Source organism: Phyllobates terribilis, unplaced genomic scaffold, assembly GCF_046119375.1.
Source record: "Phyllobates terribilis strain yellow unplaced genomic scaffold, ASM4611937v1 Scaffold_5__5_contigs__length_657084704, whole genome shotgun sequence".
Classification (NCBI taxonomy): domain Eukaryota; kingdom Metazoa; phylum Chordata; class Amphibia; order Anura; family Dendrobatidae; genus Phyllobates; species Phyllobates terribilis.
The window spans coordinates 172,417,556-172,445,304 of record NW_027362765.1 but is presented as its reverse complement, the minus strand read 5'-3'; the positions used below and the strand labels follow the sequence as shown (position 1 = coordinate 172,445,304).

Sequence of the window (27,749 nt, the reverse complement as noted above, 5' to 3'; positions counted from 1 at the left end):
ATGACCAAGTTCTCAAAAAAATATGACGTAGTGGTCATGGGAGATTTCAACTATCCAGACATTTGTTGGGAATCTCTCTCAAGTAAAACTAACAGGTCAAGCAAATTCTTATCCTCTCTTGCTGACAACTTTATCTTCCAAAAGGTAGGGGAGAAAACAAGGGGATCTGCTACTTTGGATCTAATCCTTATAAACAAGGCGGAAATGGTTGAGGAGGTAAAAGTGGCTGGGACCCTAGGAGGCAGCGATCATGCTATTATAGAATTTTGGATAACTAGAGGAGGAAGACATGTGAAGACTCAAACTTCAAGGTTAGATTTTAGAAAGGCAGATTTTAAGAGACTCAGAAAGAGAATAGGAGGGATCCAATGGCTGGATGTCCTTAAGGACAAAAATGTCCAGGAAGGATGGGAAATTTTTAAAAATGAGATTCTCAAAGCACAATCGTTAACAATCCCGAAAAGTAGGAAGAATGGGAAGCATTTAAGGAAACCAGGATGGATGAACACAGAACTTAAACACATGCTAAAAAGAAAGAAAGAAATGTTTATTAAATGGAAAGAGGGAGGCATATCTAAAGAAGATTATAATGCAGTCTGCAGATCCTGCAGGGCATGTATCAGGTTAGCTAAAGCTGACAATGAATTAAGGCTTGCAAGAGATGTCAAAAGCAATAAAAAAGGATTTTGGGGGTATGTCAAAAGTAAAAGAAAAGTCAAAGATGCTATAGGATTTTTACAGGATGAAAATGGAGAAATGGTAAGAGAGGATGTTGAGAAGGCCAAACTTTTTAATTCCTATTTTGCATCTGTTTTCTCTCAGAAAGAAAATGTAACATCAACTGATCTTCACTGTCCTTTTAAAGGAATAGAAGAATCCAAGTTATCTGTAAACAGAAAGATTGTGAGGGAATATTTAGCTAACATAAATGAGTTCAAGTCTCCAGGTCCAGATGAATTACACCCCAGAGTACTGAAGGAGATCGTAGAAGAAATTTTAGAACCACTCTCCATAATCTTTGAAAATTCTTGGAGAACAGGAGAAGTCCCAGAAGACTGGAGAAGAGCAAATGTTGTTCCTATCTTCAAAAAGGGGAAGAAGGTGGACCCAGGGAACTATAGGCCGGTGAGTCTGACTTCTATACCAGGAAAGATCTTTGAACAAATTATTAAACAACATGTATGTAAGTACCTGGATAAGAATGAAGTGATTAACCAGAGTCAGCATGGGTTTATAACTAACAAGTCATGTCAGACTAACTTAATTTCCTTCTATGACAGAATCACTGACTGGGTGGATCAGGGAAATGCTGTAGATATAGTATATCTTGACTTCAGCAAAGCATTTGACAAAGTATCTCACACCATCCTTATTGAAAAAATGACCAAGTATGCAATGGACCAGGCAACTGTTAGGTGGATTCATAACTGGCATAGTGATCGGACTCAAAGGGTGATTGTAAATGGCTTCACATCCAGCTGGATGAATGTCTCAAGTGGGGTACCACAGGGCTCCGTCCTGGGACCTGTATTGTTCAACATCTTTATCAATGATTTAGATGAAGGAATTGAGGGTAAACTGATTAAATTTGCTGATGACACAAAGCTAGGAGGGATAGCTAATACTAGAGAAGAGAGAGAGAGGATTCAAAAAGACCTAAATAAACTGGAGCAGTGGGCAGCAACCAACAGAATGGTTTTTAACAGGGAAAAATGCAAAGTACTACATCTGGGCAATAAAAATGAAAAAAGCATATACAGAATGGGAGGAATAGAGCTAAGCAACAGTACATGTGAAAAAGACTTAGGTATACTAATAGATCATAGACTGAACATGAGTCAACAGTGTGATGCAGCAGCAAAAAAGGCAAATACAATTCTGGGATGTATTAACAGAAGCATACAGTCTAGATCACGTGAAGTCATTATCGGACTTTACTCCTCTTTGGTCAGACCTCATCTGGAATACTGTGTGTTTTGGGCACCACATTTTAAAAAAGACATAGACAAACTGGAGCAAGTTCAGAGAAGAGCGACCAGAATGGTGACTGGTCTGCAAACCATGTCCTATGAGGAACGGTTGCAGGATTTGGGAATGTTTAGCTTGCAAAAAAGAAGACTGAGAGGAGACTTAATAGCTGTCTACAAATATGTCAAGGGCTGTCACATTGTAGAAGGATCATCTTTATTCTCATTTGCACAAGGAAAGACTAGAAGCAATGGGATGAAACTAAATGGGAGGAGACACAGATTAGATATTAGAAAAAACTTTTTGACAGTTAGGGTGATTAATGAGTGGAACAGGCTGCCACGAGAGGTGGTGAGTTCCCCTTCAATGGACGTCTTCAAACAGAGGCTGGACAGACATCTGTCTGAGATGATTTAGTGAATCCTGCTTTGAGCAGGGGGTTGGACCAGATGACCCAGGAGGTCCCTTCCAACTCTACCATTCTATGACTGCACTATATATGTAAAATTAGCTGGAGTGCTTCTTTAACATTATTAAAGGAACTCATGACTGCTATGTCATTACAGGTTGTGGCATGTTCTGGTCAGTTTGAACTTGTAATTCCACAAGAGTAGCATTTTCAATGGAAGCTCATATATACATACTCAGGTAGTCCAAATTAGCCTCTGGATGAAGCCTGATTGTGCAGGTCTCCATGATTATCTACAAAATAATATAATAAAGGGGCAGTGTAGACACTTCTGGAAAATCCACAGGATTTGCAATAAATGCCTAACAAGTAGGGACTCATTTCTAGAAGGGGGTCTAGTGCCCCCCTACCCTCCTATTCTGCTGATTTAAAGTATAATAGGGAGGTGGCCCATCTTCCATGCAGCTCTCCCTATTGGATTCTACAGGAGTAACTCAAATGATGCTTTGAATTGGCAAACTGATGACCGATTCATAGGAAATTTCACTTATCATGCCATGTACTTGCCATGTAGTCCTATCCCTAAAGTCAATGTATAATCAGAAAAGAAAATGTCATATTCTTTAAATCAGGTTTATATGTTAATTGTATTTTTTTAATTGACAATGTTTTTGTTTTTTTTTCATATCACAGTTTTTATTACAAAAATAAATCTAAATCTTTCCATTTCCACAGTAGCCATTTGGGCTATTTTAATTCATACTTCCTGTTCTTTACAGAAAACTTTTCAGAAGTCTCATTTTCATCAGAGACAGGATTACGATGACAGGGTAACACCTCTATATACAGCTGATAACACATTCTCCACCATTCACAATAGGTGATGTCACAGCTTTCCATGCTTCCCTTCCCTTCACAATGACCTTTGCAAATGCTCATTAGATGTTTAAATCCAAAAAGATAGTTTCAGGGTCTGTTCATTGCTGCTAATGTACATGTAAATTTCCTGAAAAAACAGGAAGTATGAATGTAGAATACCCTAGTGGCCAGTGTGAAAATTGCAAGATTTCTATTTTTTTAATAGAGCGTGATAGCAAAAAGAAAAAAAATTACATTTATTTTTTTAGTTTTGGTAACATAAAAACACGATTTAAACAGTAGATTATTTTCTGGTAACTAATTCCCTTTAAACTGCACTAAGGCCGGTGCTATTGCACAAGTCAAAGTTGCTAATCATCGAATGTTAGAAAATGTATATGTGCCGATAACATTTTTTCCAAGAATATAATGGGACACTTTGAAATATTTGCAACAGAAGGCAGTATAGTAAGCATTGAAGGAGTCGAGCACAACTGATATCATTTTATGAAAATAATTCACTGTACCAATAAACTTAAATGGGATCTGAACTTTCAACAAACTTTGCATAAATCAATAGTACTAGTGAATATAAGAAACTTATTTTAATATATCTTATCAGAGAAAGCTGCTTCTTCCTCCATTTATGATCCATTTTCCATTGATTTTGATGTAAGCAGCCTTGACTTGCTGGATCTGATGACAGAAATGGGAAGAAAATGACCAGTGGAGCATGTTCATTACAATACAATAGTGTCATAATTATGAGAGGCTGGTAATTCACCACTTGTCTCCCCCATAACCCTGTTATCAATATTCATTCTTAAAAATATATAAATGAGACTTAAGCCCCCGTCTCACATAGCGAGATCGCTAGCGAGATCGCTGCTGTGTCACGGTTTTGGTGACGCAACAGCGACCTCACCAGCGATGTCGCTATGTGTGACACTTTGCAGCGATCAGGCCCCTGCTGTGAGGTCGCTGATCGCTGCAAAGTGTCCTGGACCATTTTTTGGACGTTGCCCTCCCGCTGGTCAGCACACATCGCTGTGTGTGACCAGCGGGAGCAGCGATCAGGCTGGTAATCATGATAAACATCGGGTTACTAGGGGTACACGCGCACTTAGTAACCCGATGTTTATCATGGTTGCAAGCCTGCTAAAGTGAGCGGTAACCTCCCGCTCACCGTAGCAGAGTGGTAACCATGATAAACATCGGGTTACTAAGTGCGCGTGTGCCCCTAGTAACCCGATGTTTACCATGGTTACCAGCCTGCTCCTGCTTCAGCAGGCTGGTAACCAGGAGCAGGACATTGTGGAAAGATTCTTTCCACGATGTCGCTGCTCCCCTGATCGTTGGTGAGCCTGCCTGTTTGACAGCTCACCAGTGACCACATAGCGACGCAGCAACGATTCCTGACAGGTCGTATCGTTGTCGGGATCGTTGCAGCGTCGCTAAGTGTGACGGGGCCTTTAAGAGTTGAGAATGAGATGAGGTGGCTTCGTTAAGCTTTGCTGCATAAAAGATGAGATGAAGGACAGGTAGATATAGCGCTGTGATTGTCTTTCAATTTGTCCTGAATGAGTTGCACTCCATATTTCTACAAATTATTGTATTATTTTCCCATGTAAAAGATAGTACCCAGCTGCACACCAGAGCTTCTTCCACTACAGCACTCTTCTTAAAGTGAATCTGTCAACAGCTCCGCCACCTCAATCCCCCAAAACTATCTCTATATGTATGTAGCTCTTTCAAAGACAAGTCCAACAATACCTTGACATAGCCACTCCATTCCTGTGTTACTGAGAAATCAGCATTTGAATTGATTTGCAAATAAGGCTGTAGATCTGAAGCCTCTGTCACTCCAGCTCTATTCCCCACCCAGTGCCTTCTCCTGCTGCATGATTGGCAGCCTCTATGATGTGTGACTTCAGGCCAAGAAATCATAAGTTAAGCAGGAGGAGGCAGCACTGAGCAGGGAATAGAGCTGGAGTGACAGAGGCTTTTGATCTACAGCCTCATTTACATATCAATTCAAACACTGATTTCTCAGCTATGAAGGAACAGACTGGCTATGTAAGGGTATTGCTGGACTTATCTTTGAAAGAGTTACATGCGAATATAAATAGTTTGGGGGTGAAATCCTGCTGAGAGATTGCGTTTGTAGGGGTTGTTCAGTGATGAACATTGTCGCCTATCAACAGGATAAGCGATATCTTGGGGTCCCATTGCCAAGTCCTCCACCGATCACCAGGAAGTGGCATTTTTATCCTCATTAGAAGGCTCAGCTATGGTTCCATTTATTCACTGTGGGACTGCTGATTGTAGTACTCATTTTTTTTCCATCAGTTCCATAGACAATGAATAGAGCTGCAGTCGGACATACAAACTGGTACCAAAATGCCCCGTTCTACCAGGCGGTGGAGGAACTAGTAGTTATGCCCCATGTATAATTTATTACAAACCCTATTGATAGGTGATATCTTCTCTTAATCAGATAACCCCTTTAAAATGTGTAATCTGGTCTAATTATTCTCTTCCGTCCAATATAGCAATTTACTATAGTCATCCAGACTATGCTAGAAAGTGCACCTAGTTTCTAATACTAGGGTCTTATGGGAGGCAGCTGGACACAGCACGGTATTTACTGGACTATTATGTCCGTTATTCCTTACAGTAATAAACTGTATATTATATGGCTCATATTCTGCCATAGAAAATGTATTTGAAACTGATGGACCAGGTTGTTAGCCTCCTGTTGAAAGGAACCCACCAGCAGGATTTTACATATGAAAGTAGAGGTATGACAATTTTTGTCCAGCAATAAAAGTTATACCTTTTTTTTGCAAAGATCCAATGTGCCAGTCATGAGAAATCTAGCATAGAAATCAAATGCAAATCAGAGTGCAAGTGCACTGGGGGTGTGTTAAAGCACATGACTGCTATTTCTAAATACATTGATACACCCCCAGGGCACTTTAGCCTGATTTGCATTTGATTGCTATGCTAGATTTCTTATGGCTCGCCCATCAGATCTCTACAAAAAAGGTTTTATTTTTATTGGGAAACAAGCACTTATATATCCTTACTTCTGTCCTATGCAAAACCGCGCAGACAGGTTCCCTATACAGGTGGAAGGAAAGTGACTTTTTATCAGTTGCACCCACAAAAACAATGGTTGATCTGCACGGCAACCACCAGTCATTTTAGTGGAATATCAGCATATTAAGAAAGTAGTAAGACACGAAAGCTATATATCTGCGGCAGTGTTTTACAGGAAAGACATAAGCTACTGACACTATGGGGGCGATTCATTAAGACTGGCAGAGCACATGCCAGACTCAATGAAGCGCTTGCGGGAGTACACTGACCTGATTCATTAAGTGGCAGGCACCGCTTAATGAATCAGGCGCGTCTGATACTCAACGTGCTCTGCTGCCAGAAATCACAATCTGGTGTACATTTCTTGAGTAATTTATGCCACTTTTATGATGAATTTGACAGGCGGGTATAACCAAGCCCCGTCTCGCCTATGCTATGCCCATTTTGGCGTAGCTGTCGGGGACTGGTGTATAAACTGCAAAAGTTGCAATATTTTTGTGCAACTGCCGAGTTGTGCAGAAATATTGCGACTTCTTAAGGTATTTATGGGGGGAGATTTCTGGCATAAGCACCCCCCTGGGACCTATCAGACCTTTAATATGGGCATACAGGTGATCGAAATGTGAATCTATACTTACCTGTATGGCCCATATTAGAGGTTTCCTTGCTTTGTAATAGCTTTTTATTAAATTAGTTTTGGCAAGCTTCCCGTCCGGGGGACGCAAAGAAATCCCCGCCTATTAGCCACATTTCCATATAGCCCCCTACCCTACACGTCACAGGGCCCCTCCGGATCCCGCGCCTGCGCAACTTGCCCTGTACGGACGGTGCTCTTCTCCCTTCCGTTTGTGTAGCCTTGTGGAGCAGGAAACTTTTGCGCAGGCACTGGGAAGGCAGAGTGACTCACTGGCGCCTGCGCACAAGTTTCCTGCTCCACAAGGTTACACAGACGGCATGAAGAAGAGCGCTTTCTGTACAGGGTAAATTGCTCAGGCGCGGGATCCGGCCGGGAACTGCACGTCACAGGGCCCTGTGACATGCATGGGAGGGGGGAATATGGAAATGTAGCTAATAGGCGGGGATTTCTTTGCGTCCCCCGGATGGGAAGCATGTCAAAACTAATTTAGTAAAAAACTATTACAAAGCAAGTAGACCTCGAATATGGGCCATACAGGTATGTATAGATTCACATTTCTATCACCTGTATGCCCATATTAGAGGTGTGATATCTCCCAGGGGGTGACAGATTCCCTTTAATGAATCGGCCCCACAATATGTTCTGCACATCCGGGACATTCAACTTCTCATATTTCATTAATAAGATACAATCATAATGTCCATACATTTCTGTTTTGCGGTTTGATTATTTCAATACTCTCATGTATACACATTTCCTTTTCGTTTGGCTGTTATAATAAACGTTCTCATTTCCTGAAGACGGGACATCTTTTACATAAAGCATTATATTGGAGCTATTGCAATTCCCTAAGTTACTCCTATTCCGTGAATCAATGTCTGTGGACATTGCAAATGGAGAGATTCATGTAATAGGAAATTTGATTCTACAGTCTTAAGGGGATATTCCCACCAATAAAAATCTGTCACCTCTCTAAAGGATGGGAATGACTTCTGGGTTTCTCCCAGTGAACTAGAGAACAGGTCTCTGAAATGCCCCTTTGAAATAGAGCAGATTGGTGCACCATGTCCATTTGGTAGGTGCTAGCTTTTAATGCTGGGAATAACCCTTTACATGCTGGTTGTCCTCCAACTATATGGTTAGTTTATAGTCGTACAAGCTTATAAACTTCTCTAGTAACATAGAGTTGGGGAATGGCATGCTTTGACAGCTGCCAAACTGCTCCATAGACGAAATGTGTGATAAGTGAGGTCAGATAACTGGACCACCAATGATCATCAGAAGAAGGGTGCCATGTACTCAGTCCCATAGAGACAAATGGGATGTCTGCTGATTACTGACCCCCCCCCCCCCCCCCCACTACCTGCTGTACCACTTACAGTGATTGGGGGACAAGGTACGCCTGTTCTTTTGATTGGCGAGGGGGGTCCTCCTGACAGGACACTTACTGCACATTGTTTACTTGCACTTAGAGCAATGACATATAATGTTGTTGTATTCAGCATTTATTATCAGGTTATAATACAACAATGGGTTCTCCGCACATTAAATGATTGCTAAAGTGCAGACCCCAGGATGAAATGACTGATAATATATATATATATATTATGATTTTCTATGAAATTGTTAAATGGGACAATTGTTTGGGCTTTTTACAAATATAATATTCTTAGCATTTTTATAGCTCCCATGGATTCCTTGTTATACTTGTAAATATTTTGTGTCTTTTTGTCCATTTCTGCAGGAATAAATGATGAGACTGTTTTCTCCTGCCTGTTTAATAAAATGTCAGTTTTCACAGTATGACTGTTGTCTTTTTATTATTTTTCTACTTCTTTCCAGTACAAGGACACCAGCTGCAGAACTGGTATAAAAACAAAATTCAGCCCCAAAAGTCACTATGCAAGTTTCATGGTGTCAACAAATCTCAACATTTGTAGTCGCTAGTATTTATGCAAAACTTTGCAGTCTTCGTATATTCCCCCTAATTGTAAGTAAATAGGATTTTTAGGACACTTTGCAGGAATTAGTGTTTGCAGCTTGCCCTGCTGCGCATTTTATTCACAGCTTTGAAAGTTGTGAAATTGCATGCAGATCTTTATGTTCATTGTTTGGATTTTCCTAGGTTTAATTATCTACTCTTTCCAAAGCATTTGGACCGACCCTATAGTCTTTTTCATACAGCCATATTTCACAGTCTGTATATGGACCGCAATGCCTGGATTGGCCATGGGTCTCCTGACCCGAACTTACAACCTCCATAGGCATATATGAGGTTTTGAATAGGACCTTTCACAAAGTATGTCATTATAAATTGAACATTAACTTATTCAGTTGGGCGTTTCATATCGTTGTGCTCTGTGTGCGAGTACTTTCAACCCACTATGACCATGTCGAATCGTAAAAAGGCAGAGTCCGTAGGGAGGAAAAAAGTAGATGCCCACAATTCTGACCAAAATGAAACACCCATAAAGTTCAGAACTGTGCGACCGTGACCGTGCTGAGAACGCGTTTCTCCTGGCACTTCATGTTAGTAAATTGCTGGGGGAGCAGCATATTTACCCATAGTAGATCCACGGTCCTCAGCTGCTTTTGTGATGCTCTAATGCTGCTGTCCACCTTCTTTCGCAGCGCTAGCACAGGTCTGACATTCTCTATGGGTTTCATTTTGGTCAGAACTGTGGGTGTCTACTTTTTCCTCACTATATCGCTGCCTTTTTATGATTGAACACAATCATAGTGGGCTGAAAGTACATGCCTATAGAGCGGAATGAAATGAAGTACCCAATTGAATAAGGAAATTAGCATATTTGGCGCCAGAATTTTTTTATTGTCCTGTATCTCCACAATGGAATGGAGAGAAAATGAAACGTTTTTATCTACATTCCTGCTATTATGTGCTGGAATATATAATTTGGAAGGTCACAATTTGTGAAAGGTCCTTTTTAATTTTAGGTCCATATATGATCCACGAAATACAGCCGTCTGAACCCAGCCTAAGGGGTAAAGTTAGGTGCAGCCACCCGAAAACAGTGGCGGATAGCAGCTGCTGTAGCTTTTTAATTGACTTTTAAATGGACACATGATTTTGCAGGGGAACCACTGTTTTTTTTCAAATAATGCAGCCTTTACAGGCAGATGAAACATGTCTTCTGCAAAATCATGTACCCGCCTAACAATCCATATACAAACTGCAACAACCGGCACAGAATGTGGCTTCATCGCTGCTGCTGTATCTGCCTTCCCCTAATGCTAGCGTCTATAATCAATCAGACTGATCCAGGACTGCATGAAAACTAACACATATCCTGGATTTCTATGTATCATCCAGTGTTTCGCTTCTGTTAGACAGGTTATAGGCAATATATGTTTGCTGCTCTGCTTAGTTATCCACATACACATCATACATGGATCATGGATGATTGTACATTTCATTGCAACCCTATCCAACAGCGTTTCCAGAATCAGAACTTGCTTTATTGTCAGCCATGATCCTGCTGTTCTTTTTCGCCGGCTCCTATTGCTCTTGGAATATTGTATTTTAAAAAGATTGTACAGAATCATAACAACATGGAACATATGTTCAACGTTAATGTCTGGCATTGTAGCTTGGCCATATTCATCTAAGCAGGGCTTGAACTGCAATACCTCATACAAACTGTGAACAAAAACCATGGCTGCTTTGCTTTAAAGAAAGCAAATATGTTTTTCTTATCATGGATAACGTCTAAAAGTGGTTGTCCAAAATAAGTGAAAAGCTGTCCATAGACAGCAAGGAGATTGTCATGTCCAGAAACTCTATTTACCCACAGATGTAGGGTAAACCTGCAGGTAAATAGCATTTAAATCCCGTGTAGTCGACTTACTAAAGCAGTGGCTACAGGCAGGTTGGTCAAACATTTTGTAAAATTAACAGAAATTGTGTATTTGACCTTTGAGAATAAAAATAACTTCAAAGACCTTTTCTAGGGTAAATCGTATAGTATGATTGATTGCATTGAGATTTTTTTCCCACTTGAAAATCATCCACAATGAGGTTACTATTGTTTTAAATGGGCAACCTGCGCTGCCACTCATATGTCTTTCATACGGATTTGAAGACCACCTCAATCAGTGATGTCCTCTATTAAGGTGATTCTTGAGAGGATTCTGCCTAGAAACCACTAGCTAAGTAGCCACTTACAAATGAACCCTTTCCAGCTGAGCTCAAAGGTGCTAGAACCCAGGTGCCATCCAAGAATGTCAGTGACTTTGACAAATACACGTCCATTTCTTCACACAGACAGCTTCCATATGAACACGCTCTTACATAATAAGTGTAGACTCAGGAATATATACAATTATTTACTGGGGGACCCATATAGATACAGCAAGGAACGATAAAGAATTATTTTTAGTATTTAACCCTTTGTAGCAGTCAAGCTGCTTATAACCACTAGAGTACGCTCCCTGGGAAGCTGCTAATAAAGTCAATGGGCATTATATCAATACACGTTTTCAGCTCCCCCTAGTGGCGGCTGCCTGCATATACACAGTGAGGTAGGCATTTAGTTATGCGCGCTCCTGCTTGATATAATAGCGTTTTAGAAGGAGCCATTTCAAGACGTGTACAGAGAAAAAGCGGAACCAAAGTGTCCGGAAAGTGTTTCCGGAGGAGACAGATATCGGCTGGTACCGTACACAATGGGGTCATTGCAGGCACTGAAAGTCATAGTGTCGCGGGTGAGTGCTGGATTTCTAGTGAATCTGACTATAATCTTAGCTGCTGGAGTCCCTGGACCGAGCAGCGGAGCACAGCTCTGTGTGCAGCAGTGAAGCTCCTCCGCCGTTCACTCTACAGCTTCGTTCTGTGATTTTTCCTATTACACTTGCGCCCTCTGTCGTCCAATGAAGGATATAGTGTACGATTAGTGTCCCCATTAACGTCTGACTTACAGATGTATCCATCTGCTCATTATTCTAGTCTACTATTGATTTAAAGGAGCTGTCCACTACTCTTATATTGATGACCTATCCTTAGGAATATACGTGGATTGCTGCGGTCAGGGGTGGACACAGAAGAGGCCACTGTACAAGAACAGTATATGGGCCCTTTGCCCATATAAGACATATTCTCAGTTGTTTCACACTTTTTTGTTAAGTATATAATTCCACATGTGTTAATTCATAGTTTTGATGCCTTCAGTGTGAATGTACAATTTTCATAGTCATGAAAATACAGAAAAATCTTTAAATGAGAAGGTGTGTCCAAACTTTTGGTCTGTACTGTATATATACACACATATATGCATACACATATATACACTTTAATCCAACCTTTAAGATTACCTGACATTTGCCCCTTTACAGTCACATCAGTGCCGGCGTGGCATAGGTCTGCTCCGTGTGCACAATGAGTAGGAGTGTTTAGGCCACTTAACCAATTTTCCACAGGCCATGGCCCCGTGTGTTAAAAGATAAATAAAATTGCAACTTTCAGTAGTCTTTGTTTTGTTAGCTTTATTTGTGCCAAATTGCAGTCGTTCACTTTTTTTTTTTTTATATCTGGCCCAGGCTATTGTGATGACTTGTTTTAGCCACGACTTGTCTGTAAAGATTGAATAATGTCCCCATCTACTCCCAACCCACAAGCTTCCCTTCCTGCTGACTCCCCTAATTCTGTGCCTGTTGCTGCCCCTGCCATGTTGTGCTCTACCAAATACTGTACTTCAGAAATATTGGTGTCATTGTAATCTTCTTTTTATGCCCCTTTAAAGGCTATAATTCCCAGAATTCCTCCATATAAGGTAATAGTGCCCCTTTAACAATTAATGTCCGTTTAAAATGCCCCAGAAAAAAAATTATACCCACGCCCCCATTGTGCTCACTGGCCGAGACTTCTCTTAGGTGGAGCGATGCAGTCAGCAGTAGATCCTGTGGCTCACTGCTCTTCTACAGGTATTAATAAGCTATTTTCAATCAGAAACAGATTTAATTATATCCGCTTACTTTGAATGCTGTTCACCTAGAGATCAAAATGGGCCCTTCAACATTAGTGGGTCTGGGGCTGCTGCCCCATTGCCCTCCTAGTAGCTACCCTACTCATTACTCCTGATAAATCCAAGCAATGTTGTATCTGAATAGCTCCATTAAAGGGGCTGTCACACTATTAAATATCATGTTCATTGTATTGATCATACAAAATGAACACTGTTTGCCAATTATAAGTTTTGTTCGAAAAGTTATCCAGTTATGACATTAACTTATGTAGTATGGTGCTACCAGGTGTTAAAAGTGTACAGCTATAGCTATGCTTATGGAAGACGAGTGCGGGGACAAGAGTTCGCAGTCTCTCTCTACCTCCTCTGTGTACTGCAGAAAAGCCAATGGAAAAATCTTTGTTGCTGATTTGTCAGGAAAGAAGGAGATTCCCTAGAGTAGCATGGCAGCATAGCTGAGAAGACATCCATGTAAAGTAAGAAGGGATTATACTGTCTGCTCCCAGGAGGGGAAGGGGATAGATTCCCAGAAAGTGAAGAGGATTGAATCCTGCCACTACCAAGACAGATTAACGCCCATGGGGGTCGATGGAAGCAACAAATTATTTAAAAAAAACATTTTGGTGTGCCGGTAACACTGGAAAACAGCGATTAATTAGCTCAAGGGTTTTGCTGCGAAAATCATTCTTCCTTAACCCATTTTTTAGGCATTAGTCATAGGTGTTACCAGAAAGCTTCTTCTGTGATACCCTTGCTTTATTCCACCAAATGCATTTGCCAGTAATCTTTTTGGTCTTGATAGGCATGCAGCACAGCGCCGTCGGCCCCGGTTATTGCAGCAAAACATCCTTTTAAAGTGCAGCTGAAGGCTGGCAAACTATACCCATGGTGTAGCTGTGGACACAGCAAGAAGCAGGTGGGTGGTCTGAATTATGGTCTGTACTGTGCATCTATCTTTCTATAAGTATGTGGTGATGGCCTAAAGGATTTCCATGATACGTGTACTATATTTACATCTATTGATTAAAAAAGGGACATAAGCCCCAACCAGCAAAGTAGCAATATTCCAAGATTCACCTTCTGAGTACTGGGTAGATTTTTTAGCTTAGATGACTGAAATGTGTAGCTGTGCCAGCGTGGTACAATGGTGTGCTCTCAAGTTTTCCTAACCGATTGAAGATCAATTCCATTCATCTGAATGTGATTGTACTAGTTATAAGTACACAGATTTCTGCATGCCTTATTCCACAGAATGGAACAGTCTCAGAAAGGCTCCGCTTTGCACTGGCTGCCATAGTGGTCCGTGAGGCCTGCACCAGCATTTGGAGGTGCCTCTGCTGCGTGCAGCCGGCTCTGTGCTCTGCCGTGGGCTTTTTTTCTGTCAATCAAGTGACCTTTTGGATCCTTCTGAAGAAGGAGAGTACAGTTTTAGGAGGAAAAGATGAGAAACATAGAGGTGATTGTGACGGGGGTGTCATTTCACCACAGTCAAATTCCCTAGGGAAAGGAACACAAGCCATTAAAGCAATTCTGTTAAAGGGATATGCCCATCTATTTCTTTGAAGTTTTTGGCCTGCTTTCTGTTGCAGGACAGTGAATTTAGTTTATTCCTGAAGATGGAGGTTTTTCACATAGACGATTGGACACTTCATAACTTTTTTTTCTTATCTGATCTCCAGCCATTCTGCGATGGGTCGCACCTGAAGGCAGCCCCTGGTCTCGCTCCAGTTCGCTTCACCCTAACAGAAGATAAGGAAGCCTGGCTCTGCGGCTGCAAGCAGACAAAAAAGCCGCCATTCTGCGACGGGACACACAAACAGAGCTACGTGCAGAATTGCACCTTGGAACAGTGAATTCTGGTCTATTAATCGGGCTGCAGACTATGTAACCTAATTGTGCCATTCTACTGCAGCTATAAGTCACACTTCAACAGATGTAATTTACATTATGATTGCCGGGGGGGGGGGGGGATCTCTATGACAAAGCTAGGGTGACACAACAGATGGAGACAGTGGTCTTATTTATGTCAGAAAGACTTAACTACATGACTGTAGTGGCCACAATGTTACCCCTGACTCCACTGTAGACTATCTACAGGAGGGGAGTTCCAGGTTTTCCTGGTCTTTGGTCTACGTGTTACGTGATCTACATGCTGATTATCTATGTGTGAATCAGTTTATATGCTGTTAAACTGTTTGTAAGAAATTGTAAATTAAATGAATCTATTAGATGAACATTATGGTATTTTTCATATTTTGTCTAAAATATACAGAATTAGGATGATTTCATAATTTAATTTCTATTTTGTGTAGAATCCATACACCTCCTTGGTGGTCACTTGTTGGCCCTATTTCCACTTGAAAGCTCCAGTATGGCTGGTCTGTTACACCTCTGCTAACGGATCATCATTCTCGTCTGTGATCTCTGCCTGGCACAGGATCTCATTGTGCCAAAAATCTACATTTTGCTTCCGATTCACTGCAGTGTTTTTGTATTCTTCGCCTGAATTAATTAGGTTATTGCCCTGTGGATATGGCTTAATTAATGAATTCCTGCATTACTATCACTTCTGCCTTTCTTTTGTGAGTGCTTCTCTTTCCGTTGGCTTTGTATTATGTCAACCATGAAAGATTACAGCAGTCACGTAACAAAACCTTTTAAGGCTAGGATAAGAAGATTTGAATTATTACCGTAAAATCTGTTTCTCGGAGCCTTCATTGGGAGGAAACCATGGGTGTATGCTGCTGCCACTACGAGGCTGACACTAGGCAGTAAAAAAGTTAGCTCCTCCTCAGTAGTATACACCGACCGACCGACCGGAGCCAAACTGATCAGTTAGTGTGAAAGCAGTAGGAGAAGCAACCTGAAATAGAACACAGACTTGCCCAACGAAAGCATTTAGAAAAGGGCAAGTACTGTGTCCTCCAATGAAGGCTCCAAGAAAGAGATTTTACGGTAAGAAACCAAAATCATCTTTTCTCTACCGCTTCATTGGGGGACAAAGGAAACCATGGGATTTCTAAACCAGTCCCCAAGGATGGAAAGACAACCAAGGACTAGTCAAAGTCACGAGATGAGGCGAGAACCTCAGGTCGGAGACCGGCCGCTGTCGTATGAAAAACATTTCTGCCCAGGCCTGTCAACGCCAAAGAGGCGGAAGAAAGTGAGCATTCTGTAGAACCTGGAAGGTAAAAGCAGATAACTGAGAAACAGCTTAGAGAGCTGCTAATAGAGGCTTGATGAGGAATGTGCAGGAGGTCCTTGGCCCAGATGAAGAGAGCAGGCAGACAGTGATGGAGGTCTGACCTATGTCAATATGCGTTCAGAATCTTAGAGCGAATTCTGCCTCAAAGACAAATATGACGACTCTCCAGATGCAAACCGGGAATCTGAGCGTCCGAAGAAACTGTTCTCGACAGAAAGAGCGCTGAAAAGCACGCTGACCAGTTACAATATATCGAAGAGAGCGATAGGAGGACGAGAAGTAGGAGAACAGAGCGAGGATGACTAAAAAAGGAAATAAAAAAAGAACGTTGTAGAGTGTTACACACCAGATGCGGGCCCACCCAAGGCACACGGGAGGCTGCTAGAGATTTAGTAAGCGTTCACACCCCACAGGTAAAAACTCGAACAAATGAAACGGAAAACTGTTTTTTTCTGAAAGGAAGGTAGAAACCTGCCCCTAGGGAGCTGAGTAGACAAACTAAACTCAAGTTCCGGCAATCAGGAGGAAGAGGAAGGAGAGAATAAGAGGGATTCCCTACATAGATCGTAATCACGCTGTGATCTGAGGAACCGGCGCCCAGATGCTGCGTTTCATGAGCGAGCCGTGAAACAGGAATAGTAAGATCGAAGTAGTAAAGATGATGGGATTTGGGAAAAAACGGATATACAAGTTTCCAAGAGGAATCTGTAAGAAAGTAAACTACCTCCCTGTTATAAGAAGGCAGGAGAAAAAAAGGGGGGGGGGACTCGAGTGCAGGCGTCAGTGAAAGTGTTGAAGAACAATCGCTGAGTCTCAGGATCTGGAAGATGGATGAAAAACCTCGTAGTGCACCCCGGATCTCTTCGGTACGGTGTAGGGTATACTTCGCCATAAACGACTGTGGACAGGAACCGTCTGATGAAACAAACCAGAAAACTGTCCGATGAGACAACACTTCTCCTGTCGTGTCAAAGGCCTTTTCGCAGGTTAGGAAGTCAGTAGAACGTAGTTTACTGTGGACGAAACGGCAGACTCAGATCAGTCCATAAACAGATGCCTCCGCTAAAGTTGGCCAGGATAGCGTTACGTCTTAGAAGGAAAGAGCGTCCTGGGTTCCGCCATGGAAGGAAAAGAGAGGATACCTACCACTCCGGGTTCCAGATGAAGAAGGAGAGGAGGCTTAATTAACCTACGGGCGATCCAGAGCTGTGTAAGACTGGACTAAACTTCCTAGCTGAGAAGAAAGGAGACGCCAGTCATCACAAAATTTCTTCGGTCTGAAAGATCTTTTGCGAAAAGAGGGGTTAGGAACCCACAAGTAGGCCAAGACTAAGATTATGCACAGATGAATGAACACACAGAAGGAAAGACAGAGATATTGAGTTCCGAGAAGGAGAGTAGAGAACCCTTCTGGAAGGAGGGCTGTGCATGCGGATTGAGACAGCATATTCCAAAACCTAGAGACTGGGACGAAATAAGGGGCAATTATGACCTAATGAAGGTCGAACCAAAGCGGAAGGGTGCTCCGAGAATAGTGCAAAACAACTCACAGCAAGTAGAAAAAAAAGAGAACCCTGGACCAAATATGTGATCCTTGTCAGGACACAGAGAAGAGGCTAAGCCGATGGTAACTCCTGGAGCTGGCAGAGATTCAGAAATCTCTGCAGTCCAGATGAAATGCATTTCAAGCGCACTGGGAGCAGAAAGGCCATAGGATCTATTGAATTAGCCGTCCTGGAGGGTGTTGGAAAGCACATCAGTACCTGAGCCATATATCAAGAAAGGAAAGATAGGAATAGTCCTACCCTGAACAAGGAGATACAGTAGTTGGAAGGGAAAACCCTGAGTGGCTGGAGTAACCACACAAACCTGGGTAGGAGACCTACCAACTCCCTAGGGAGTTCACCATGGAGAAGTCTGAACCTACCTAGAACCTAAGTGCAGGAGAATGACAGTGCAGAGTCAAGAGCCAGAAAAAAAAACCCCTGGATGGCAAAAGGGGATGATACTGATGAGGACTCTAGTCGTTATGACGACGACTGATCCAGCCTAAGGAATCAATTACCGAAAACCCGAGGCATCCTGGGTAGCTCCTGACTGATTTGGACCCAGTTCTGGAAACGAGAATCGATAACCTGAGACGTGTTGGTTAGCTCTTGACCGACTCAGACCATCTTGGACAGGAAAGAGCAAGGATCCTCGCCTGTGGAACTGCTTACCTTCACTTGAGCCTCAACACGACAGATAATCGCGATGAAGGTCGTGAATGTCGTTAGCTGTAAGGAGAACCAACAATGGCAATATGGTCAGCGATGTCTGATCAATCGGAGGAGGGACCTCGGAGAAACGCGCAGGTAACTGGAAGGTAGAGACAGACTCACCGACACAACAGGTGTTGATCCTGTGTACCGTAGGATCAGATTTAGCCAGGGACTCGGCAAGGTCAAATGATTTATCCGAGAGAAACAGCGTTGGACCGGAGTCATAAACTAATTACCGGAAGGGAAGAAAACAGAATTCCGACTCTAAATACAGAGAAAAAATACAATCCCTGCCGAAGGAGGGACTCGTTTTCGTGATGTTTGGAAATCAGATCCAGGTTCGAAGAGCCTCCTGTATTCTTGGCTGTAGCTTATAATAATCTTTTTATATAACATATATGCGAACATATTCCGCAGTGCTTTACAATTCAGACAATTTACAGACATTATTGGCACTGTCCCCATTGGGGCTCACAATCTACATTCCCTATCAGTAAGTCTTCAGAGTGTGGGAGGAAACTGGAGAACCTGGAGGAAACCCACTCAAACACGGGGAGAACATACACACTCCTTGCAGATGTTGTCCTTGGTGGATTATGAACCTAGGACCCCAGCGCTGCAATGCTAATCACTGAGCCACCATGCTGCCCAGCTTACTAAGAGCCAGGTGTTAACCAATCTCTAAGAAAAACAGACAAAAGGCTGATGTACTGAAAGCACTCTAGACCCCTTGGACCACACTACGAACAACCCTGAGGATCATGGTAGATGTAGGATCTGACTTGCTGCATAGTGAGCAGAGCACTAGAAACACTCTTGTGATCAACCCTGTGGATCATATGGTAGGTCTAACCCCCTGGGTAGAGAGTAGTACTCTAGTCCGGCTGTAGACTGTAATGTAGCTCTTGGCAAATGGAGGTCCTGACTTATTGGATAGTTCGTGGTAAGACTGATTCACCAGATGGTTCTGACTCGCTGGATAGCGGTACAGGTCATTTGGACCGTTGCTGCAACCGGTTATGTGGTACAAGATAGATGGTGCGTGTGACTTACCGGACTACTGGCAAAGCACTTACATTGTTGCTGCGATTGGCCGTGTGGTACGTGGAGGATGGCGTGTCTGACTCACTGGATAGTGGACAGGAAATGTGGAACGCTGCTGCAATCCACCATGTGGTACGTCGTAGATAGTGCGTCTGACTCACTGGATTGTGGACAGGAAATGTGGAACGCTGCTGCAATCCACCATGTGGTACGTCGAAGATGGTGCGTCTGACTCAGTGGATAGTGGATAGAAAACGTGGACCGCTGCTGCAGTCAACCCCCGGGCACGTGGCAGAAGGTGCGTCTGACTCACTGAATAGTGAACAGGAAACATGAACAATAATAAGACTATCCTGCCACATGACCCTTTGTGTGTGTGTTTTAATTTTTTTTTAATAAGATGAGTAAAAACCAGGGGGATTTCCTGGAGGGATTGATCACATGCTAGGGATAGGTGCGTGTGTGTGTGTGCGTGTGCGTGTGTTTCCCGGCCTCTATACAGCAGGGAACCACACACATTGGTAGATCAGGTGTATCTCTCACTTGTGAGTGCAGGCTTCTGAATTCTCACAGCTCATGCACTGCACTTTTAGGATTCTCCCTTGCACAAGTATGTGATTTGTATACTTCTGGCCACATTACAACTAGACTTGCCCGGCCTCACTCAATTCATTGAGTGAGGCCACGCATGTCTAGTCAGCACGTGACTGCAAGTATGCAAATCGCCAGCATGAGAGAATCCTGACAGCGTGCTGTGCGCACTGTGAGAATTCAGAAGTCTACAGTCACATAGAATGACTGCAGACTCATCACAAACCTGGACAACCCTTTTAATGCACCTAACATAAATAAAAGTATGAGAATTAGTCAGTATCACAAAAAACATTAACATCCAGGTACCTTTTTAATTGAACAACTCCAGAGACAACTTCTCTTTCTTTTCATCTTCATCTTGTCCAGACTCCAAGATGACTTTTCTCATCCAGTTTGTCTCTGCAGACTTCCATCTTCTCCAGTCTTCTGCAGCACATCCCCACACAATGCCCTTAAAGATAGCAGAGTCATTATAATGCTCCTGAACAAAAATATCTGCCCTATGCGGAGTCCCTGAATAAATAATTGCCCCTCACTATATTCCCTGCACAAAATATGACGCCACATTGTCCCTCTTATGGTACATGCCGTCCAAACTGCCCCCTCCTTACCTTATTGGGCCCCCTTTTCACACTGTGTCCCTACTATAGGGCCCAGTCTCTATATTGTGCCCCCTCATCACACTCCCCCCTCCTTAGCATACTGTCTCCTCCTGGCTGTGCCCTTACATTTTTCCCCTGTGCTGCCCCCCACTTTCCCCCTTCCACACACATACACTACTCAGTCTTTATTCTGTGCCGACTCACACTTTTCTCCCCATACGGTCTCCTCACAAATTCCCCCGACTCCCCATGCTGTGTGTACACCCATCCCCCCACTCGCTCCCCATACATTTCCCCCCTTCACTCCCCATCCTGCATTGACACCCCTACTCCCCATTCTGTGTCTGCACCGATCCCCTCACTCACCATACTGTGTCTGCACCCATCTCTCCCTATCACCATATTGTGAATGCACCCATCCCCCCATACTGTTTCCTCACACATGCCCCCTATCTCCCCACTTTCTCCTCATACTGTGGCTTCAAATCTCTCCTGCTCTCCATATTGTCTAAACATGTCCCTCCCTTGCTTCCCAAACTTGTGTCCTCAAATCTTCCTCCCTGTTACACTAAATCTTCCCCACCCCAAATATTCCCCCCCACAGCATAAATATTGCCCCCTCTCTTTTCATTGTCTTCAGGTCCAGTGGGGAGCACTTACCACCATCTCTGTGTGCAGCCGCGCTGACCAGTGATGTCAGCAGCATGATCACATGACCTGATCACGCTGCTAACATTGCTCTGACCCGGCAGTCAGAGCTTCAATTGTACTTGCGTCTGAAATTGATCACTGGGAGCTGGCACGCTGCACGTTCTGTGAGCTGGGTGTCAGCTTGACACTCTGCTCAGAGAACGGCAGAATCCCGGTCCGGTGGGTGGCAGAATGCAGCCGCCGGAGGAGACACATCGGACTGCCGTATTAGGTGGTCCGACTGCGCCCCCCCCCCGCCGGCTGCGCCCATGGGCACATGCCCTGGCTGCCCACCCTAGATACGCCTCTGCATGGAGCGCTAGCGAGGGAGAGAGAGGACCTGGATCTGCTGCAGGGGACCTGTGGGAGAAAATTACCTCTCCATCCCTGTAGAAGAACCATGGATATCCCTTCAGACGTCCAAACCTCACCGGATTGCAGGACGACTGTACCTCCTGAAACAGTCAGGCTCTGGTACAAGAGCGGGCAGGGGTGGGGGACAGGACCAGTCTTCGGATCACCTGAACACTCTTCAAGTGTTGGGGTGCTGCCCGATAGACATATGAGGATACGGGGTGGAAGTACACGCCGTACTCTGTCTCTACGTGGGAGTACAGTGTGACTGTTGTTGCACACTGTATCCCTCCAGAGGTCGGAGAGAAAAACCTTCTGAAAAAAAGGGGGAAACGTAACTGTTAAACGACTAATACCGAGGTAGCTCTGGGTCTAGTGAAAGACTAATGTCCACCTCCTACTGCCATTAAGCTAAACTGATCTGTTTGGCTACAGTCGGTGGGTGTATACTACTGAGGAGGAGAGAATTCTTTTTTTCTAGCCTAGTGGCAGCAGAATACACCATGGTTTCCTGTGTCCCCCAATGAAGCGATAGAGAAACCAGAGTTTCTCGAAAACTGCCAAGCAAACAACAGTATGGGTTTATTTTTATTTTTTTTATTTATCAGGACTACATTAGCAGAGAGAAAAAGCAAGCCGAGATTTTATTTTTAAAACAGCACTAACACCGATTACTCATGGTGACTGTTTCTCATTGATCTGTGTGGTCGACACAATAGCTCTGACAATTCTACATGGATGTCATTACTATGTAGACATGACCACTTGACATATATGCAGTATTATATGAAACATTTGCAGGGTGGCATCACTGTGTAGGTACTATATGGCCAGTATGGTCGGGTTTATGTCTGAAGATTGCTAAACTCATTGTCTAGTTTGTATCCAGTAAAAAAGCATCTGACATCAGGTATATAGAGACTCCACGGTGGGGTACAGTGGGACAGACAATTGTCCAACACCTGATGTGCACATTTCTATTCTAACAGGACCCGTGCACAATACTACCTGGGCGATTGACTGTTGATTCGGCAACTGTGCCATGCAGTGTATTGGCATCACTCTGTGCCAGACCGAGCAGGACAGCTTGCCTGTACAACATCCTTCATAAGTTCTACACATGAAACGGATCCCAAATATTTACCACTGCATATAATGGCACCTCTTTGCCTTATTCCTCTGGCATACGGCACTGGCTGTGTTTTTGGCATGGGGGTTGTAAATGCCAGTACAAAGATCATTGTTCTTAACAGACGGCACTGCCTCCACCTGCTTAACTGACAGCTCCTTAGCCTGAAGTCACACAGCAGAGGCTGTCAGTCAGGAGGAGGCGGTACTGGGTGGGGAATAGAGCTGGAGTGTCAGAGCCTTCAGATCTACAAATAGCTCTTCACCCTCATTTGCATATCAATTCAAATGCTGATTTCTCTGTAACAGAGTCAAGGACTGCCCATGTAAAGATATTACTGGATTTGTCCTGGAAAGAGCTAAATGTGCATATAGTTTGGGATGTTAAATCCTGCTGAGACATTCCCTTTAAAATATATAATAACTATGACAGCCAGCCACCACTAGAAGGAGCCCATACATGTGATGTGATAATAGAGTAGGGCAGGCAGCCACTATGCTTGTTTATATCTGTTCCAACATAAAGGATTTACAGCAGTTTCAGAAAAAATATTTCAGCGGTCTAAGATATTTTAAGAAAGATATCCGCACAGAATTTTGGAACTATAAGAGATGGGAGATTCATATTAAAATCACATTGTTAAAAGTACTAACATCTGCTAAGTGGTGCTCACAGTTTAGACACAATGAACCATAATCAAATACACAAAAACAGTTTGTATATCTTTATTTATATTGACAGGTAGAGACACCCCACAACCCCAAAAATCCCACCCACCACAGGGACACAAAATGCTTGGTGGGGTTCATATGAAAACTGGAGTTGGCGGACCCCGTTGTGCCATGTTATTGTGGTGCTACTAAGGGCACCTTGAAAAACATACATTCAATAGCGCAATAAGGAATGTGGCGCCCCCCGGAGTGCACATCTTACATAAATGGCTAGCATTAAACAAGTCCTCCGGTCATTACGGCTCATGTCACACAAAGTAAATAACTTATTATACACCCTGTAGAAAGGAGTCCTGCAGGCAGCTAGCCCCAATGATGACCCGTCAAGGCCTGTTCCCTTCATTCAGAGTACAAATGTGTAACAAAACCGGAAATAGTAAATCAACTGGTGTGGATCGGGCGGTGCTGAATTCATACGAGAATGAAATCGACTTGTCCCAATCGCTTATAAATTATAAGAAAACATTACAAAAGATTTTAGGTGTAAGGAGGGATTAAATTACTCTTGTCCATAGAAAATAAAAAAAAAGTTCTTTTTTTAATATATACATATGTATAAAAGACTCTGGAATTAAAATTCTCAAGTAAGCGGGGGTCCAGGAACCCCATTGAGCGTAACTTTACGCCCTCGACTGGCAGAGTGCCCATTATGGATGGTGGATGGGGGAGCGAGTTCAGTGCTGGGATTTGGAGAGCCTTGGCATGGTGTGGCAGGGCTGGGCAGAGAAGAGGAGGTAGAGGGTATTGGTGCTGGGCTGCTGGCCTTGTCACTGGTCGATTCTCCCTCTGACGTTGTTCCACGGTTGGCTTCTTGTAGGCTCCTTGGACGACTGAATCGTAATCTCTTGCAGGTTGGTTGTACCCGATACTTGAGAGGTAGAGGACCAGTCTGACAAAAGATGAGATATGTACAGGGATCAGATTCCTGGCACAGAATATCAATACTTGCTACCTTAGAATGATTTTTGTTCTCAGCCTCAATGCCAAAGTTTGCTGTTAACCCACATAACAATGGCATAAGTGTAAATCCGTCCATTTGTCATCTGAACCCGCTAATGTTGTCCCTCCCGACTTCCTCTGAAGGAAGATAAGGACTGGATTACTATTGCCTGATCTTTTTATTCTCAGGAGAGATAGGCTGCTGCCAAAATATAGTATGGCAGTTGCTTTCTATTCCCTGAAGAACACGGCATGTATATTTGGGTAGGGGTGGGTGTTGGGAAAGATAGCTGTCAGCCTTACCGAGGGTTTGACCAACAGCTATCTAATATGTATGGCCAGCCTCACTCCATGGCAGATTCCGGTTTAACATCACAATACCTCTACCTTGAGAGTACCGTAACAGTAAAGAGGCCCAGAGGTGTGGGCTCAGTGCAGGATAAAGTTGGGATATTCAGCTGTCATCCATTCTTGGATCGGCTGAGTATTCATGTTTCTTGCAATAGGGAGAAGGTAAAAAACGTCTGGCAGTCACGAGGGCATGCTTAGATTTATAGGTGTCTAGTCCCCCAGATTGTCAGTGTGTACAAACAGTAACATGCACATTATATGCCATGTTATAGCATAGCACTTACCCGTCCCCAGGGGTATATGTAAGCAATGTCCATTAGTGTATAATAGTCCTTCAGCAGCTCCTCCTCATACAGAATTTCAACCTGCAACCGAAAGTATAGGGTGAGACTTCACCCAAGGAATAAGGAACATAGCAATATCATTCAAAGTGTCCAAAGAGGGCATCAATTATTCCAGAGGTCACAGCTTAGATAATGGTTCCGCATTCTGTATTACCGAACTATTTAAAGCTTTACCTCCAATCACCAGACATATAAGTAGGGCTCTGTACACTCGGACCGCCGAAGGTGGATGGACCCTTGCCATTTATTTCTAGTCTGTAGTTAAGTGTTTCTACAAAGGCAAAGTTGTTTTCCCACCTTAGAAAGTGACGACGCAGCATTAGGATATGACTGTGTTCCGACCGTTCCTGACTCAGCAGCAGCACCTACATGCTTATGCTTAAGAGTCCCGATAGTTGAATCCCCACTGATCAGAATATTATGAGATATCCTAATGATCAGGTTCATTCTCATCACAGAAGCCATTAGGCTTCTATTTTGGCCTGTACCTTATACTTGCTTGGGACATCCATCTTGTTTCGTAAGAATTTAGCGAGGTGAGTTATGGTCATGGCTGCAGGACAGCGCAGGAAACGAAGACTGTTCCTCTATCAGGAGAGAGGTGGAAAGTCAGCCATAGAAGAAACTCCACAAAATAATGTCAGAGATTCACATAGGGAGAACAGATCTCATACAAGGGTCAGCTGGGTGACTACACATATATCCATGCCTTGCTGCTTACCTTCTCCAGATCTTCACTGTCTGCTAAGTCTTGTGCCTCATCCCTGATAGAATTAGAGATGTGAAAACTGAATATTAGAACACCAGGACTTTTGACAGCCAGACCTACATGCACAGTGTATACCCGCAGCCTATCAATATACCTTGCATCCTCTGAGAATTGGATTGATAGACTGATGCTCTCCTCCTCGTGTACCACCAGTTCTCCAGTTTCGGTGACTTTATCCCCCTGCTCAGAGCTGGAGCCACTGTTACCTGTAAAACATGGACACACAACAGACTGATCAATAATGGCCGAGGTGTTATTCTATTAGATGGTCACAGTATTCCTACACATCTCGATGGTTGCAGTGTGCTCCTGCATCAGTTTTTTTCTGTCTTGCTTGCACTCCGTCACATACAGTGTGGAAAATAAGTATTTGATACACCTCCGATTTTGCAAGTTTTCCCACCTACAAAGAATGGAGAGATCTGTAATTTTTATCATAGGTACACTTCACCTGTGAGAGACAGGATCTAAAAAAAAAATCCAGGAAATCACATTGTATGATTTTTACATAATTAATTAGCATTTTATTGCATGAAATAAGTATTTAATAGAATAGAAAAACAGAACTTAATATTTGGTGCAGAAACCTTTGTTTGCAATTACAGAGGTCAGACGTTTCCTGTAGTTCTTGATCAGGTTTGCACAGACTGCAGCAGAGATTTTGGTCCACTCCTCCATACAGATCTGCTCCAGATCTTTCAGATTTCGTGTCTGTCGCTGGGCAACACTGAGTTTCAGCTCCCTTCAAAGATTTTCTATTGGGTTCAGGTCTGGAGACTGGCTAGGCCACTCCAGGACCTTGAAATGTTTCTTACGGAGCCACTCATTAGTGGCCCTAGCTGTGTGCTTTTGGTCATTGTCATGCTGGAAGATCCAGCCACAACCCATCCCTTCAATGCTTTTACTGAGGGAAGGAGGTTGTTTGCCAAAATCTTGTGATACATGACCCCATCTATTCTCCCTTCAATACGGTGCAGTCATCCTGTCCTCTCTGCAGAAAAGCTCTCCCAAAGTATGTTTCCCCCACCATGCTTCACGGTTGGGACGGTGTTCTTGGGGTTGTACTCAACCTTCTTCCTCCAGACACGGCGAGTGGAGTGGATACCAAAAAGTTATATTTTGGTCTCATCTGACCACATTACCTTCTCCCATGGCTCCTCTGGATCATCCAGATGGTCACTGGTGAACTTCAAACGGGCTTGGACAAGTGCTGGCGTGAGCAGGAGGACCTTGCATGGCCTACAGGATTTTACTCCATGATGGCGTAGTACGTTGAGACACTGGTCACAGCTCTCTTCAGGTCATTGACCAGGTCCTCCCGTGTAGTTCTGGGCTGATTCCTGACCTTTCTCAGAATCATCCTTACCACACGAGGAAGATCTTGCATGGAGCCCCAGATCGAGGAAGATTGACAGTCATCTTGCGTTTCTTCCATTTTCTAATAATTGTGCCGACAGTTGTTGCATTCTCACCAAGCTGCTTGCCTATTATCCTGTAGCCAATCCCAGACTTGTGCAGGTTTACAATTTTGTCCCTGGTGTCCTGCTCTTTGGTCTTGGCCATGGTGGAGAGGTTGGGGTGTGACTGATTGAGTATGTGGACAGGTGTCTTTTATACAGGTAGCGAGTTCAAACAGGTGTAATTAATACAGGTAATGAGTGCAGAGTACGAGGGCTTCTTAAAGAAAAACTAACAGGTCTGTGAGAGCCAGAATTCTTGCTGGTTGGTAGGTGATCAAATACTTATTTCATGTAATAAAATGCAATTTAATTATTTAAAAATCA

General features: G+C 43.3%; 2 protein-coding genes across 4 annotated transcripts in view; one reads left to right on the top strand and one right to left on the bottom strand.

Annotated features, from left to right (window-relative positions):
* The first annotated feature begins 11,540 nt into the window (after positions 1-11,540).
* Positions 11,541-15,186, top strand: CISD3 (CDGSH iron sulfur domain 3). Its single transcript, XM_073681119.1, has 3 exons — positions 11,541-11,696; positions 13,755-13,868; positions 14,632-15,186. Exons 1-3 carry the CDS (start codon positions 11,658-11,660, stop codon positions 14,803-14,805), a joined length of 327 nt encoding a protein of 108 aa, XP_073537220.1. The 5' UTR covers positions 11,541-11,657; the 3' UTR covers positions 14,806-15,186.
* An 8,906-nt stretch (positions 15,187-24,092) lies between these two features.
* The window catches only part of PCGF2 (polycomb group ring finger 2), a 33,617-nt gene continuing 29,960 nt past the window's right edge, over positions 24,093-27,749 (bottom strand). For all 3 annotated transcript variants that reach the window (XM_073683464.1, XM_073683463.1, XM_073683462.1), the window contains exons 6-10: positions 26,060-26,171; positions 25,918-25,960; positions 25,685-25,783; positions 25,137-25,217; positions 24,093-24,451 (exon numbers count right to left, since the gene is read on the bottom strand). In XM_073683464.1, coding sequence (XP_073539565.1) covers positions 24,143-24,451; positions 25,137-25,217; positions 25,685-25,783; positions 25,918-25,960; positions 26,060-26,171 — 644 coding nt within the window. In that variant the 3' untranslated portion in view covers positions 24,093-24,142. The remainder of the gene's footprint in view (positions 24,452-25,136; positions 25,218-25,684; positions 25,784-25,917; positions 25,961-26,059; positions 26,172-27,749) is intronic.

Coding starts and splice junctions, on each gene's coding strand:
- CISD3 (XM_073681119.1), top strand. CDS start 11,658: ATGGGGTCATTGCAGGCACTGAAAGTCATAGTGTCGCGG. Junction 11,697..13,754: donor TGAAAGTCATAGTGTCGCGG/GTGAGTGCTGGA, acceptor TGGTCTTGATAG/GCATGCAGCACAGCGCCGTC. Junction 13,869..14,631: donor GTGGACACAGCAAGAAGCAG/GTGGGTGGTCTG, acceptor TCTGATCTCCAG/CCATTCTGCGATGGGTCGCA.